Source organism: Ylistrum balloti, unplaced genomic scaffold (genome assembly GCF_031769215.1).
Source record: "Ylistrum balloti isolate Yb309-2 unplaced genomic scaffold, AGI_CSIRO_Ybal_v1 Utg370042, whole genome shotgun sequence".
NCBI lineage: Eukaryota > Metazoa > Mollusca > Bivalvia > Pectinida > Pectinidae > Ylistrum > Ylistrum balloti.
The window spans coordinates 82,092-96,663 of NW_026782099.1; the positions used below are offsets into that span (position 1 = coordinate 82,092).

Genomic DNA, 14,572 nt, shown 5'->3' on the forward strand with positions numbered 1-14,572 from the left:
AAAAAGTAAAATCATTTGATATGCTCGGATGTACACGAAGAAACTCTCAATTCTGATCGCGATGAAAAAGATTTCCAGATTTTTATTGATTGTACAACACACTTCACTGTATGAATTAAGAGGTCAAGTAAGAGAGCAGCCTAGGACAAATATAATTGTAGCCGGAGGACTCGACGTCTTTCCTTCAGCATGATAAATATAAAGTGCTCTCCAGGTAACATCCACACATAGTGTTCAGACAATAAGGCATTTATCGTTTTAGTCAAACGGTTTAAGACTGTTTATGGAATGGATAATTTGGTTAGATAAACCAAATTTCAATCTTGTAAACGTGATCTTATAGACATCTTTTTTTTTGTTCCATGTTGACACAAATATGATTGATGTGTTTAAACACTGTACGAACTTCCTCAAAGGTAAAATGTGGTATTTACTTTCCTCTTCCATTTTTAAAATTTTTACGTTTTATGATAATTAACGAGGCTTGGTTCAAACGTGACCTGGCATTCTGAAAAATGAAACCTGTAAAACTTTTAATTTTTCGTTTTCGTCTCAGAAAATTTTATCGTCAAGATCTAGATCATAAAAGGAATTGGACAACAACAAAAAAGTAGATATCAATCAAATAGTCAGTAAATTATAGAATGATATTAAATAAAACTGAGACAGAAACTGAAATATAATTATGAAGAATATATGAGAAGGAGACACTACCATCAGTTATCACTAATGAAAGAAAAATTACTTTGTAATTGTGTCAAGATTAAGTCCAAATGTGTCCTTAAATGGAGGCAGACACAGACTCAAACTGTCCATTCACTTATAAGAAACGTCCAGTATCGGTAATGAATCTGATTTAACTTAAAGACAGATTTATTCATAACAGCATCAATAAATAATTTTAATTTTAATAAATGTTTGGGTATTTAGAGGAATAGAAACAGGATTGTAGTACAAAAGGAGTTAAGGAGGAGATGTTTTTGAATATTGAAAAAAGGACAATGAGGAAGTACAATCCTCAACAGGATGACCATGATTACAGGCTAGGTGGGAATTAAATAAATCTGAATTAGAATAACTAATTGACATAGAAGTAGATTTACTTTTACTACCAGTGCACTGGTGATTGACATCAATAGGCGCTGGCGACAAAAACACTTTTTTATACTACTCATGTACGTCATTGTTGGAAGCAGACAAGATGGATTACTCCATTTGTTAATAATATTTTTAACACTATGCCACGGCGTAATTCCGACGTGTTGTGGTAACACCAACATTTCACCTCTGTGCCACGACCGACATGAATCACTCAATCACGGTACTAGCAAAGACTTATTTTGACCTCCCTGACTAGTCAAGACGATATTTTTTACAGAGATTCTTGGAAGTAATCGAACCTGTTATAAACATATTCTGATTAAGATCATGATTCACGGATAACAATTGTAGAAATATCATACATGTTCTCAAATTTAGTACAACCTTTGGACAAAATACTTTCCTCGTCCTATTATCTGCATTCCAAACCTGATTCGATTTGCTCTAGGACCTGTTCATGAGGGTACTAATTTCGTTCAAGATATCGGAAACAAACTCACAATACGGGGTTTCGAAAGATGCAGATTAATGAATATTATGGAGAAGTACTTGAAGTGTTTAAAGCTCGTTTGTATGCTTGACAGTTCCATAGTTATTCAACTTGCTCTCATTTGGGATGGATAACAAAACGTATAGCCATCTTGAACACCTGGTATTATTCTCCTGGTGCCTATTCAGGAGTCTCCATGTAAATATTTCTTTTGTCCTAGTTTTAACGAAATAGAGTTTGAAATAACAATTTGTTAATATATATATTTCCTTTGTTTGTCTGATAACTTTAGTAACAAATATGATAATTCTGTAAGAACTTTGCTGTAAGTTGACGTAAATTGATATTGGAATCATACTTTGATTTCGATATTCACCATTCTTTCCTAATCTAACAACGACTAGGATCAGAGTTGATGTTACGTTTTCCTAAATCCATTAATTGATAATATGGGTGCAATTTCAACTGAATATCGAAAAAGGACGATCTTGATGTAAGTCTCGGGTGCAAAGACATTAGTTTTAGTTACCAAATCGTCATTAAAGCGTCAAGAATCGGGTTTTCAAGCAAATGGTAAACAATAAAACAGTAGCACGGTAGTGCTATTATTGCGACAAACAATAATAATCATTATCATTACAACGATAACTCTGTTCATGATTTCATGATTGAAGGAAAACATTATTGTGGTTTCTTTTGTTTTTATATCTGATAAACAAATGTCATCTGTTGATTTCGTTATCGTGATGTCAGAGTTATTACTCCGTAAACAATAAGACGATCGTCAGTGATTGCTTTTGAGTGTGTTATATATATATATAAATTTTTGTAATGTTTCATTAATTGTCATGAATTCTATAGAAATCACATAAAGAGTATTTCTCTACACGTCGATTCTTTTGTATTTGTGATTGTGTCTATGTCATTGTGTACTCGTAAATTCCAACCTACATCTGTTTACTTGTTACGGGTCCAAATGTAAATTCCTGTTTTCCCATTCAAAATACACTGCGCATATCTTTGTAGTGTTGATTAATAATTGAATAAACTGATTCTCGGATTAATTTTGCTAAATATTATAACCTATTACTTCTTTCAGAATCGAGATTTAAGAGACGCGAACTCGATTCGAATCTGGGAAAGTTATTTCTAATTGCTACTAGGTCTTATAGTTTCGTAAGTGGAAAAGGCAACAACAAACAATTTTATGTTCAATGTAGTATTAAAAGAATAAATGATGATTCTCTATTTACCATCACGTGCCACAATACTTGTAATTTGAAATATTTCATGTTTTACCGGCATTATATCCTGCAGCTTAAACATACATCTGCCAAACATTTTTCTCAATACTATATATGCGTCATTTTACTTACCTTTCGCAACTGTCATCAATACGTTCGTATGGATAAATTGAAATTATAAAAATATCTCTCGTGAACAGAATTATGACGCCATCACGTTAAACATATAAATCAAAGCAAGCTTTCCTTGGGATTTTCCCGCAGTTATACGTCAGTTGTCACAATTAACTGGCCTGAGGGTAACGATGAGTCCTCGACCGAGTTGACGGCAGGTTTCGTGAGAGAGGAAATCATTAAACAATATACCATGATGGCGGCTAGTACCTTCGACGTGGAGAACAGAAATAATGATAGTAAGGTAAGACCTTATCACAGTGATTTGAATATAATAATACCATTTCCAACTATCCAACTTGTCCCAGTTTTCCACACCACGTTCATTTACATAAATCAGAGATGATGTAATCACAGCTGTGCGCACTGAATTATGTAACGATATAAAGAGACAAGGTTCATTCCACGTTTCCTCTAAGCATAAACATATTAAAAGCTTATCTATATGTGTCATTTCTTAAAATAAATTATAGGATATGAAGCGGAGAACAATTTTTAGCATTTTCTACCAAATTCACTTGCTATAATAATACACTGTATATGGTATCTTATTTTGTTTACTACTACTGATACACATATCACATACATTGTTGATGGCCGAAGCTATGACACATGTTTGTGTGCCCGGGAGCTACCTGTCCTAAATTTAGTCTATTTTCTTACGTGCACATTTCTGTGATGATGTTACCATGCAAGTATTGTCTTATACGAGAAAACACTGTGGTGGGAAATTACTTACTCACCGATTCTGTAATTCATATTTTAGGTCTAGAAATGTATGGTATAATAGGCTAGATTCGACGAAAGCATCGCTTCAATTTCGCCGAATTTAATACTTGACTACATTTGACATATCCAAAAAATTCATACATATATATATCTTGTAAATATAATTATATCATGTTCTATGTATATAAGGTAATTTATCTCTTGATAAAAAGGCAGATTGCCTCACTCGTCCCTACTGTCGATATTACTTCATTGATCATATAGCTATTTCAGCAATACGCATCCAACAAACATTTGTTTGTTAAGATCCAGCACCAATATTGGACCATACCGTCGATATATATAAATCAAGCATGCATGCATGCACAAAAATGTGGGGTCTCCATGGCTTCAGATGAACTTTTCATACACAGCTCATACAAGAACATAGTTCTTATATTCTTATAGTCATATTAATATACCAGAGATTTTTAAGGAATGTTGCATTAACAATTCATATGTAGTCGTTATGTTTATACACAGACAATAATAATCAATAATAGTAAATAATCGTGTTTTAACAAGTGAAACCATTAATATTCTATATATTTCATCAATAACAGTCAAATATCAGTTAAAGATTTTTGTGAATAACATCATTCTGTATTTAAAAAAATGAAAAATACCAACATGTTAACAATCATTAACCAAGTCAAATTCCATAAAACTAGGACAAAAACATCAGGAACATACAAACATGACAACATAATCATAATTCAAACTCAAATTTCGTACTACACTAAGGCAAAATATTAACAACATAAAAGATTACACAGAGACTCCTGAAAACATACAAGGTGAATAATACCCTGCAATCCGGAAGAGTAAGCGTCTTCTGCTTCATCGATGACACCCGTCATGCAAACAAAATTATCAACAACGGAACCAACAGGCAAACTTACGATCACCAAAATACGTCCAGCTTATGTCGCACAAAGAAATTGAATATTTCTCAATAAGATCACTATAACAGCCATAAAACTTCAAAATAATTTTCCTAAACCTGCATTGTTTGAACCCTTACGTTACGAGTTCGTCGGTTTGTCGACGACGTCTTGCACGAAAATCGTAATAATTGGAACAGACTTTTGAATATCGAATCAACTGTGACATGTAAATACCATAGGTTGGAGATGCAGGGATATTTATATCCACAAACGGACAGATTAACAAGGAGACTCCAGTAAAAGTCGATGGAGACTAAGATAATGTGTTCTGGAATATTAAGAGTCGACGCCCGCCATGTAAACCTTGGTCAATCCAAGTAAGTGATGTAACGTTTTCAAATGAGAACAAAGTATCAACAACAGAACCAACAGGCAACCTAACGAGCATCCAACACGCCAGCTTCTTATCACACAAAGAAATAGAATAATTCTCATCGAGATTACTATAGCGATCAAAGAACTTCCCTAAAATCTTAATCAACTTTTCGAAGGCCTGTTTTACGAGTTTGTCTTTCAGTTGACGACTTCTTCCACAAAAATCGTATTAATAGGACAGAACAACATATATCGAGTCAACTATGACATGTAAATACCGTAGGTTGGGGATGCAGGAATAGTTTGATCAAGAAATGGAAAATTCACATTAGGGAAATTAGCACGTTTATAATACAGCTTTGCGGAAAGTTGGTTTCGTTGTAGGAAAAGATCGAGATGTGCAGATGACGATTATGTTGTGTCTTTATATACGATGGACGTGGTCAATAATTTTCTTGTTAGACATCATCAACATACATATATGAAAGTGATATTAAACGACTATGTGTCCTGTTTTGATAAGCTCTTCATTAAAATTCGGCCTCGTATGGAAACTAAAACAAGTCAGCCAACAGAGGGGCACAATGAGTTCCCATATATGGCAATAATCTATTGGAGGAAAATCTTGCCACCAAACTCGACGAAGATGTTGTAAACCAGAAACTCGATCATTTTATGATTTTGTCTTCTGTATATTTCTTCTTCGATAAAAGATAAAAGAAGTCAATTCTGCTAGCTTCATTACTGATATTTTTCCATTGTCATGTTAAGTGTTGTATTTTGCTTATTTATTTCAGATCTGTAAAATTAGAATAAAACAACAGAGAAGAGTTTCTCAATTCTCAAATCCAGTTAATCATTTTCCATGCAATTCCATCCACCGTTGTTCTTTCTCATGCTAAATTATATCTTTAAAGATCGCATAGACACGGAAGTCCCTTTATTCCTATTGTGTGACAAAATAAATGCAGTTCTTAACGTACACTGATTCAGCAAATTCATTAATTTACACGTGTATCATCTGATTTCATGTCTACAGGAAATCGAAGAAAGGAAAGGCAACAGATGTACATTCATTTTTCTCTTCATTTTCAAAGTCATCCTGTTTTTCGCATTCCTCTACTTGTTCATCTGCTCTTTGGACTTTCTTAGCTCTGCATTCAGACTCCTTGGCGGTAAGTGCATATTGTTTAAGCTGGCATGTCCGGTGGGTTATTTATGCTACTTCATTGTTTCGTCATATTACCTCGAAAGGACATTATTTTTTTTTATTCTCGCTAATCTATCATATGCTGTCCGAACGAGAATAAAGAAACATTAAAAATTCATAGAGAAAGGACAATAATAAAGTTAACGTGAAGGGATGTAATTTTATGAAAAAGGAAGAGTTTACTTACATCTTCGTTTTTTTTGCTTAATAACTGCCGTCCTTTCACTCCGAAAGGAGGTAAAGAGATGGGTCAAATGTCGTCCTTTCTGGCGAGAGAACGAAAGATAAAATGGTACAAATCAGCCAGCGTGTGTATGGGCAGGCATAGGTCAAAACATACTCTAATCGTCTTATATGTAGTAGTGATTGGACATCCCAACAGCAATCGTGACGCGGGGACGTTCAATTAGGTGGCCAGTTTCTATAATCAAAAGGCAGTGAAAATTTAAAATGATTATAGCACTCTCTTATTGAATTTGTAAAATCGTGACGTAAAAAGGATGGTTAAAACTGCAGAACCAAGGTCCTAAATGAAAATTGTCAATTAAGATTGGATCCAACATTAACAAAACATTGAAAATTGCTTGAAAGCAGTTCCCTTGCTTACTGTAGTCTTTCACATTTTGTTTATTTTCAGTTACCTGGAATGATTTCGAGTGTTTGACAGTAGGCTTGTTATCGCAATTTCTTTAGAATCCTTGATCTCTTGAGGAGATGACATACTTTATAGGATGATCAGAATACAAAATGGCCTTCAAGTGGTCATCTTGGATTTTGAAAGTGACTTAACAAAGAATTTCAAACATGACAAATAGTTTCTGAAATGTTTTCAATATTAGGTCACTGCCGTGCGGTCAAACAGATGTCAGATTCACTATTCATAGAAAATTGCTTCAGACAAAAGTTGAACAATATCAATGCAAAGAAGGATTTCTAAGAACCTACATTTCCCCAAACTGGCCCCACCACCCCCACCCCTGGGGGCTAGGATCCACTTTTTATACAGAAATGATTCCCTTCACCAAAGAATACTTCAGACCATATTTGGGCAAAATCCAATCATTCCTACCGGATTTGCTCTATTTCCACTATCGGGCCTCATCCCTCCCATCCTCTCGCCCTTGCTTTTGTTTAGCGATGTTTCCTGTCAGCGAAAAAAAATAGGACTTATGTAGATCATCGATAAAGGGTGTCAGATTTATTTATGGTGTTAGTCTATATACTTATCACCTTTTCGTTGTTACCCTGTTCCTGCTGGTTTTCCATTGTTTGATATAACATAATTTCCCATGCTTAAATATATTTCCCAAATCCTAATCCGTGAATTTTAATGTTCTGAGTGTTGCTACTATACAGAATAAGTTGAGTATTCGCTCAAGATGAAAAAAAGAATTTGAAACAATAAAGAAAATAGAAATAAGTAATGAACACAAAACACCGGAGACAAAACAATGTGTTGCAGATAAGTGAGGTTTTCTACAGCAATTTCACCAATTAAGTCTAACCGGATGCTCTAATTACAGGCAAGGCGGCTGGACAAGTTTTCCGAAACAATGTGATCCTGCGAAACCCCGTTGCTGGCCTGATGATTGGCGTGCTAGCTACAGTCTTGGTGCAGAGTTCCTCCACCAGCACGTCTATCGTTGTATCACTTGTAGGAGCTGGACGTACGTAATATGTATTCTAAACAACAACTTGCATACGTAATGTTTTGGTAGAGTGTGAAGTAGACTTCTTTGATAGGTAATACGCATAAATGACCACGTGTTTTGCAACCAAAGGTCGCCAGTAGGAACGTGAGGCAAAACATGGAACAATGGCAATATAGTAAAAGATAAGAAAAGACTTCTTCTTCAAAACCCTCAAGACAGGGAAGTTTTCATACAAATTCAAGCATTATACTGTTATACTAATAAAAGTATAATTTACTTTGAATGTGAAATAATTCATATTATGATTATGTAAAGGATCAAATTTATCATAACTAAAACCATATTGTGCGTAATTGAGTGAAAATATATTTACATACATATCTATATGTATATTTGTGTCTCGGCAGTGTTGGAAGTTAAAACAGCTATTCCTATCGTGATGGGCGCTAACATCGGTACATCAGTCACTAACACCATTGTAGCCCTGGGACAGATAACGAGCAGGAAGGAGTTTCGCCGAGCCTTTGCTGGGGCCACTGTCCATGATATGTTCAATTGGATGACCGTTATTGTTTTCTTGCCATTGGAAGTCATTACAGGTAAGAAATAATGTCTAACCATTTAAAAGAGTAAGAAAGAGGAGATAATGGGTCAAAATGTTGACGGGCAAAATAGAATAGCACTCCGACCTCCATTTACTTCCGCCATTCACACTATAAAAGCATCTATTCACTAACACATTTACTGCCCGAAGTAACAATTTGAATGTCTGTCCCAGTACAGGACTGGTGTTTTGATAACTTTTAGTCATTTGTTCGTACTCTCTGAGAGAACATATAGTCACCACCTTGTCCGTCCGTTCATCCTATACATTGATCATACACAGACAATGTGCATAGTACCAAATTCGGGACCGCAAGCCAGCCCTTAATTAAAAAGTTATTAACCTAAAACTTTGTGTCTCGAGCAAAACTTTAAATCGCTTGCTTTTGAATTATGAGTTTTTGCCATTTGTTAAAAATATCTTATCCAAGGCATACAGTTGCTTGCACTTAAAGTAGGGTAATGAGCCTTGGAGTATACATCGGTCATACGAAGACAATACACAGTATACTAATGGTAGGGCCTGCACACCCTTAATTACAGAGTTATTTCCCTTCGTTAATTTGTTGTTGTCTAGAGCATTACTTTGCCTGCATTCAAACTAGGATAGTGAAAGGTGATATATACATCAGCCATACCAAAGAAAGGTGCAGTGAAGCAAAGTCAGGGTCCATGACCCCTCAGTAAGCGTTATTGTCCTTAGTTATACTTTTGTGTCCTAAGAATAGCTTTGCTTGCATTCAAACTAGGAGAATGAAACTTGATGTATACGTTGATCATACTCGGAGAATGTGCCGTATACCAACTTCAAAGCCTGTAACCCCTAAATTACAGAATTATTGGCCTTTGGAAAAAAATTGTGTTCAATTGAGTCGTTTTCGGGGAGCATTCATCAGTTCTACTGATACTAGTTTTTATTTTTTTGCAAAATTCGGCGAAAGAACGATTGGTTAGTTCGGAAATTATCATTCTCACCATACCTTGTATTTATGTAATTGTATTGATGGAGGCGCCAATATGCTGTACTACGTATTAGTCATTTACGCATTTATATGAACATGAGGTCGCATCAACAACGATATTTGAAAATATACTGAACGATAAATCTATTTTTAATTCAGCGGTGTTACATTTCTGTTTATTTCAGGCTATCTATTCCATTTGTCAGAAGTAACGGTAAACAGTTTAGCATTAGAGGCATACGCTGATGGAAAGAAAGACTTCCTAAAAGTGATAACCAAGCCATTCACTAAGCGAATCATTCAGGTATTGTAATTTAATCAAAGAATTATATCATTCCTTGGATTAATGCGTCCAGTTTTGATTTTCCTCAGTTGCCCTTAGCATCACTGATGAACCTTCGAATGACAAAATGACAGAGTCCTAATTATGTCCTACCTAAGGTATGTTTTCTTGACAGAGACCTCAGTGTGTCCTATCCAAGGTATGCTTTATTGACGGAGTCCTAATTATGTCCTACCTATGGTATGTTTATTGACAAAGTCCTAATTATGTCCTACCTAAGGTATGTTTATTGACAGAGTCCTAATTATGTCCTACCTAAGGTATGTTTAATTGGCAGAGACCTCAATATGTCCTACCTAAGGTATGTTTAATTGGCAGAGACCTAATTATGTCCTAACTAAGTACATTTTATTGACAGAGACCTAATTATGTCCTACCTAAGGTATGTTTATTGACAAAGTCCTAATTATGTCCTACCTATGGTATGTTTATTGACAAAGTCCTAATTATGTCCTACCTATGGTATGTTTATTGACAAAGTCCTAATTATGTCCTACCTAAGGTATGTTTATTGACAGAGTCCTAATTATGTCCTACCTAAGGTATGTTTAATTGACAGAGACCTCAATATGTCCTACCTAAGGTATGTTTAATTGACAGAGACCTAATTATGTCCTACCTAAGGTATGTTTTATTGACAGAGACCTCAGTGTGTCCTACCTAAGGTATGTTTTATTGACAGAGACCTCAGTGTGTCCTAACTAAGGTACATTTTATTGACGGAGACCTAATTATGTCCTACCTAAGGTATGTTTTATTGACAGAGACCTCAGTGTGTCCTAACTAAGGTACATTTTATTGACGGAGACCTAATTATGTCCTACCTAAGGTATGTTTTATTGACAGAGACCTCAGTGTGTCCTAACTAAGGTACATTTTATTGACGGAGACCTAATTATGTCCTACCTAAGGTATGTTTTATTGACAGAGACCTCAGTGTGTCCTAACTAAGGTACATTTTATTGACAGAGTCCTAATTATGTCCTAACTAAGGTACATTTTATTGACGGAGACCTAATTATGTCCTACCTAAGGTATGTTTTATTGACAGAGACCTCAGTGTGTCCTACCTAAGGTATGTTTTATTGACAGAGACCTCAGTGTGTCCTAACTAAGGTACATTTTATTGACGGAGACCTAATTATGTCCTACCTAAGGTATGTTTTATTGACAGAGACCTCAGTGTGTCCTAACTAAGGTACATTTTATTGACGGAGACCTAATTATGTCCTACCTAAGGTATGTTTTATTGACAGACACCTCAGTGTGTCCTAACTAAGGTACATTTTATTGACAGAGTCCTAATTATGTCCTACCTAAGGTATGTTTAATTGGCAGAGACCTCAATATGTCCTACCTAAGGTATGTTTAATTGGCAGAGACCTAATTATGTCCTACCTAAGGTATGTTTTATTGACAGACACCTCAGTGTGTCCTAACTAAGGTACATTTTATTGACAGAGACCTCAGTGTGTCCTAACCAAGGTACATTTTATTGACAGAGTCCTAATTATGTCCTACCTAAGGTATGTTTTATTGACAGAGACCTCAGTGTGTCCTAACTAAGGTACATTTTATTGACGGAGACCTAATTATGTCCTACCTAAGGTATGTTTTATTGACAGAGACCTCAGTGTGTCCTAACTAAGGTACATTTTATTGACGGAGACCTAATTATGTCCTACCTAAGGTATGTTTTATTGACAGAGACCTCAGTGTGTCCTAACTAAGGTACATTTTATTGACAGAGTCCTAATTATGTCCTAACTAAGGTACATTTTATTGACGGAGACCTAATTATGTCCTAACTAAGGTACATTTTATTGACAGAGACCTCAGTGTGTCCTAACTAAGGTACATTTTATTGACAGAGTCCTAATTATGTCCTAACTAAGGTACATTTTATTGACGGAGACCTAATTATGTCCTAACTAAGGTACATTTTATTGACAGAGACCTCAGTGTGTCCTAACCAAGGTACATTTTATTGACAGAGTCCTAATTATGTCCTAACTAAGGTACATTTTATTGACGGAGACCTAATTATGTCCTAACTAAGGTATGTTTTATTGACAGAGACCTCAATGTGTCCTAACCAAGGTATGCTTTATTGACGGAGTCCTAATTATGTCCTAACTAAGGTATGTTGTATTGACGGAGACCTAATTATGTCCTAACTAAGGTATGTTGTATTGACGGAGACCTAATTATGTCCTAACTAAGGTATGTTTCATTGACAGAGACCTAATTGTGTCCTAGCTAAGGTATGTTTCATTGACAGAGACCTAATTGTGTCCTAGCTAAGGTATGTTTATTGAGAGAGTCCTAATTATGTCCTACCCAAGGTATGTTTATTGACAGAGTCCTAATTATGTCCTAACTAAGGTACATTTTATTGACAGAGACCTCAGTGTGTCCTACCTAAGGTATGTTTTATTGACAGAGACCTCAGTGTGTCCTACCTAAGGTATGTTTATTGACAGAGTCCTAATTATGTCCTAACTAAGGTACATTTTATTGACGGAGACCTAATTATGTCCTACCTAAGGTATGTTTTATTGACAGAGACATCAATGTGTCCTAACCAAGGTACATTTTATTGACAGAGTCCTAATTATGTCCTAACTAAGGTACATTTTATTGACAGAGACCTCAGTGTGTCCTAACTAAGGTACATTTTATTGACGGAGACCTAATTATGTCCTACCTAAGGTATGTTTTATTGACAGAGACCTCAGTGTATCCTAACCAAGGTATGCTTTATTGACGGAGTCCTAATTATGTCCTAACTAAGGTATGTTTTCTGGCAGAGACCTAATTATGTCCTAACTAAGGTATGTTGTATTGACGGAGACCTAATTATGTCCTAACTAAGGTATGTTTCATTGACAGAGACCTAATTGTGTCCTAGCTAAGGTATGTTTCATTGACAGAGACCTAATTGTGTCCTAGCTAAGGTATGTTTTCTTGATAGAGACCTCAAAGTGTCCTAACCAAGGTATGTTACATTGACAGAGAACTAATTGTGTTTAACTAAGGTTTGTTTTCTTGACAGAGACCTCAATGTCTTTCACTAAGGTACGTTCATTGACAGAGACCTAAATGTGTCCTAGCTAGGGTATGTTTAAATCTGCGGTGCAATCTGTTGCAGGTCGACAAGAAAGGAATCCAAAAAATTGCACAAAACCAAGATGTTGACTCTTTGTTGAAAATTTGCTGCAAGTCAAAAACTCTCAAGAACGTTAATGAAACATTTACGAACGGGACAAGCTACGTATTATCATCTAAAAAGATATGTGTGCAGGAATGTAAGTACATGCTATCAAAGCAAAAATTTTACTTTTTTAAAACTGAGATATTGTAGTATTTTTGTAGAAATTTCAGACAAGAAGAATCTTAGTGTTTTTTGGTGTCATAGGAAATTATTAACATTTCCATTACTTAAAAATGAACCTGAATTTATTTGATTTTTTCATTTATATATTTACAGGCGAGTATATTTTTAAGGACACCACACTAAGTGATAGTGAAATCGGGGGCATCCTACTTGTAGCCTCTCTAGTTCTACTTTGTGTATGCCTGTTTTTAATCGTCAAGCTACTGAATTCAATGCTACAAGGCAAAATACGGAAAGCTATCAAGAGATTCATCAATTATGAGTTTCCCGGGAAGTGCGGCTACTTTACCGGATACCTCGCTATCATTGTCGGCTGTGGTCTAACTATCCTAGTGCAATCCAGTTCTATTTTCACATCCACCATGACGCCGCTTGTCGGTGTAGGAGTTGTCCGTCTCGAAAGAATGTACCCACTCACGTTAGGATCAAATATAGGAACCACCACGACGGGAATACTAGCAGCTCTTGCACAAGATGCGGACAAGATGAGAAACCCTTTACAAGTAGCATTCTGTCACCTTTTCTTCAATATCTCTGGGATTCTCATGTTTTATCCATTACCGTTTTTGAGATTTCCGATACCCTTAGCTAAATTCTTGGGTAAAGAAACGTCAAAATATCGATGGTTTTCCATAATGTACTTGGTCTGTATGTTCTTCTTACTTCCTCTTCTAGTATTTGCTTTGTCACTCGCTGGATGGGAGGTAATGGCGGGTGTTCTTATCCCGATAGGCACTTTTATTGTTATAATCGTTACAATCAAAATCATACAAGCAAAAAAACCATCCATTCTACCAATGAAACTCCAGAACTGGAAATTCTTGCCAATTTGTTGTCGATCGCTGGAACCTGTCGATAGAGTGATGAGTATGTGTTGTTGTGAAAAATGCACTTCTCTGAATGAAGATACTGATTCCGAGACCGAGGGAAATACGCCGGAAACGAAGGTCAATCAAAGTAAGGACCGCGAGGTCACACATATATAATCAACGCTAAGACAACCAAAGAAATAGTAAACTGTGCTGAGAGCAGCTTATAAGTCTTTATAGTTAGCACTATCTGTGCACGCAAAATTGTATATGACTTACTAAGTCGAAGGGGGCTTCATTTTAGTCTCTGTTGTGGTTACACAAAGAAAGAAATCCCAAACAGTTCGCACCCTTCACTGTGGGGATTACAACATCAAAAAAGAAATTTTATTGATTTTCTTCAATCGTCTTATCAAAATTTAAAGATATTTGTACGCCAAACCCATTTTACTAGAAAAGTGAAAGGTCGAGGTGTTTGCTTACACTACGCTAGCCGATATAAATACATTGAAACTTTAGGAAATTTGCTTAAGTTTGCATGTAAGTTTTTAAATAGT

The 14,572-nt window shown here is 35.6% G+C and overlaps 1 protein-coding gene across 1 annotated transcript; it reads left to right on the forward strand.

Annotated features, from left to right (window-relative positions):
- Positions 1-3,205: 3,205 nt before the first annotated feature.
- LOC132549119 (sodium-dependent phosphate transport protein 2B-like) lies at positions 3,206-14,192 on the forward strand. The gene is made up of 7 exons (XM_060213041.1): positions 3,206-3,253; positions 6,079-6,214; positions 7,773-7,916; positions 8,309-8,500; positions 9,652-9,770; positions 12,961-13,117; positions 13,300-14,192. Exons 1-7 carry the CDS (start codon positions 3,206-3,208, stop codon positions 14,190-14,192), a joined length of 1,689 nt encoding a protein of 562 aa, XP_060069024.1.
- Positions 14,193-14,572: the final 380 nt, after the last annotated feature.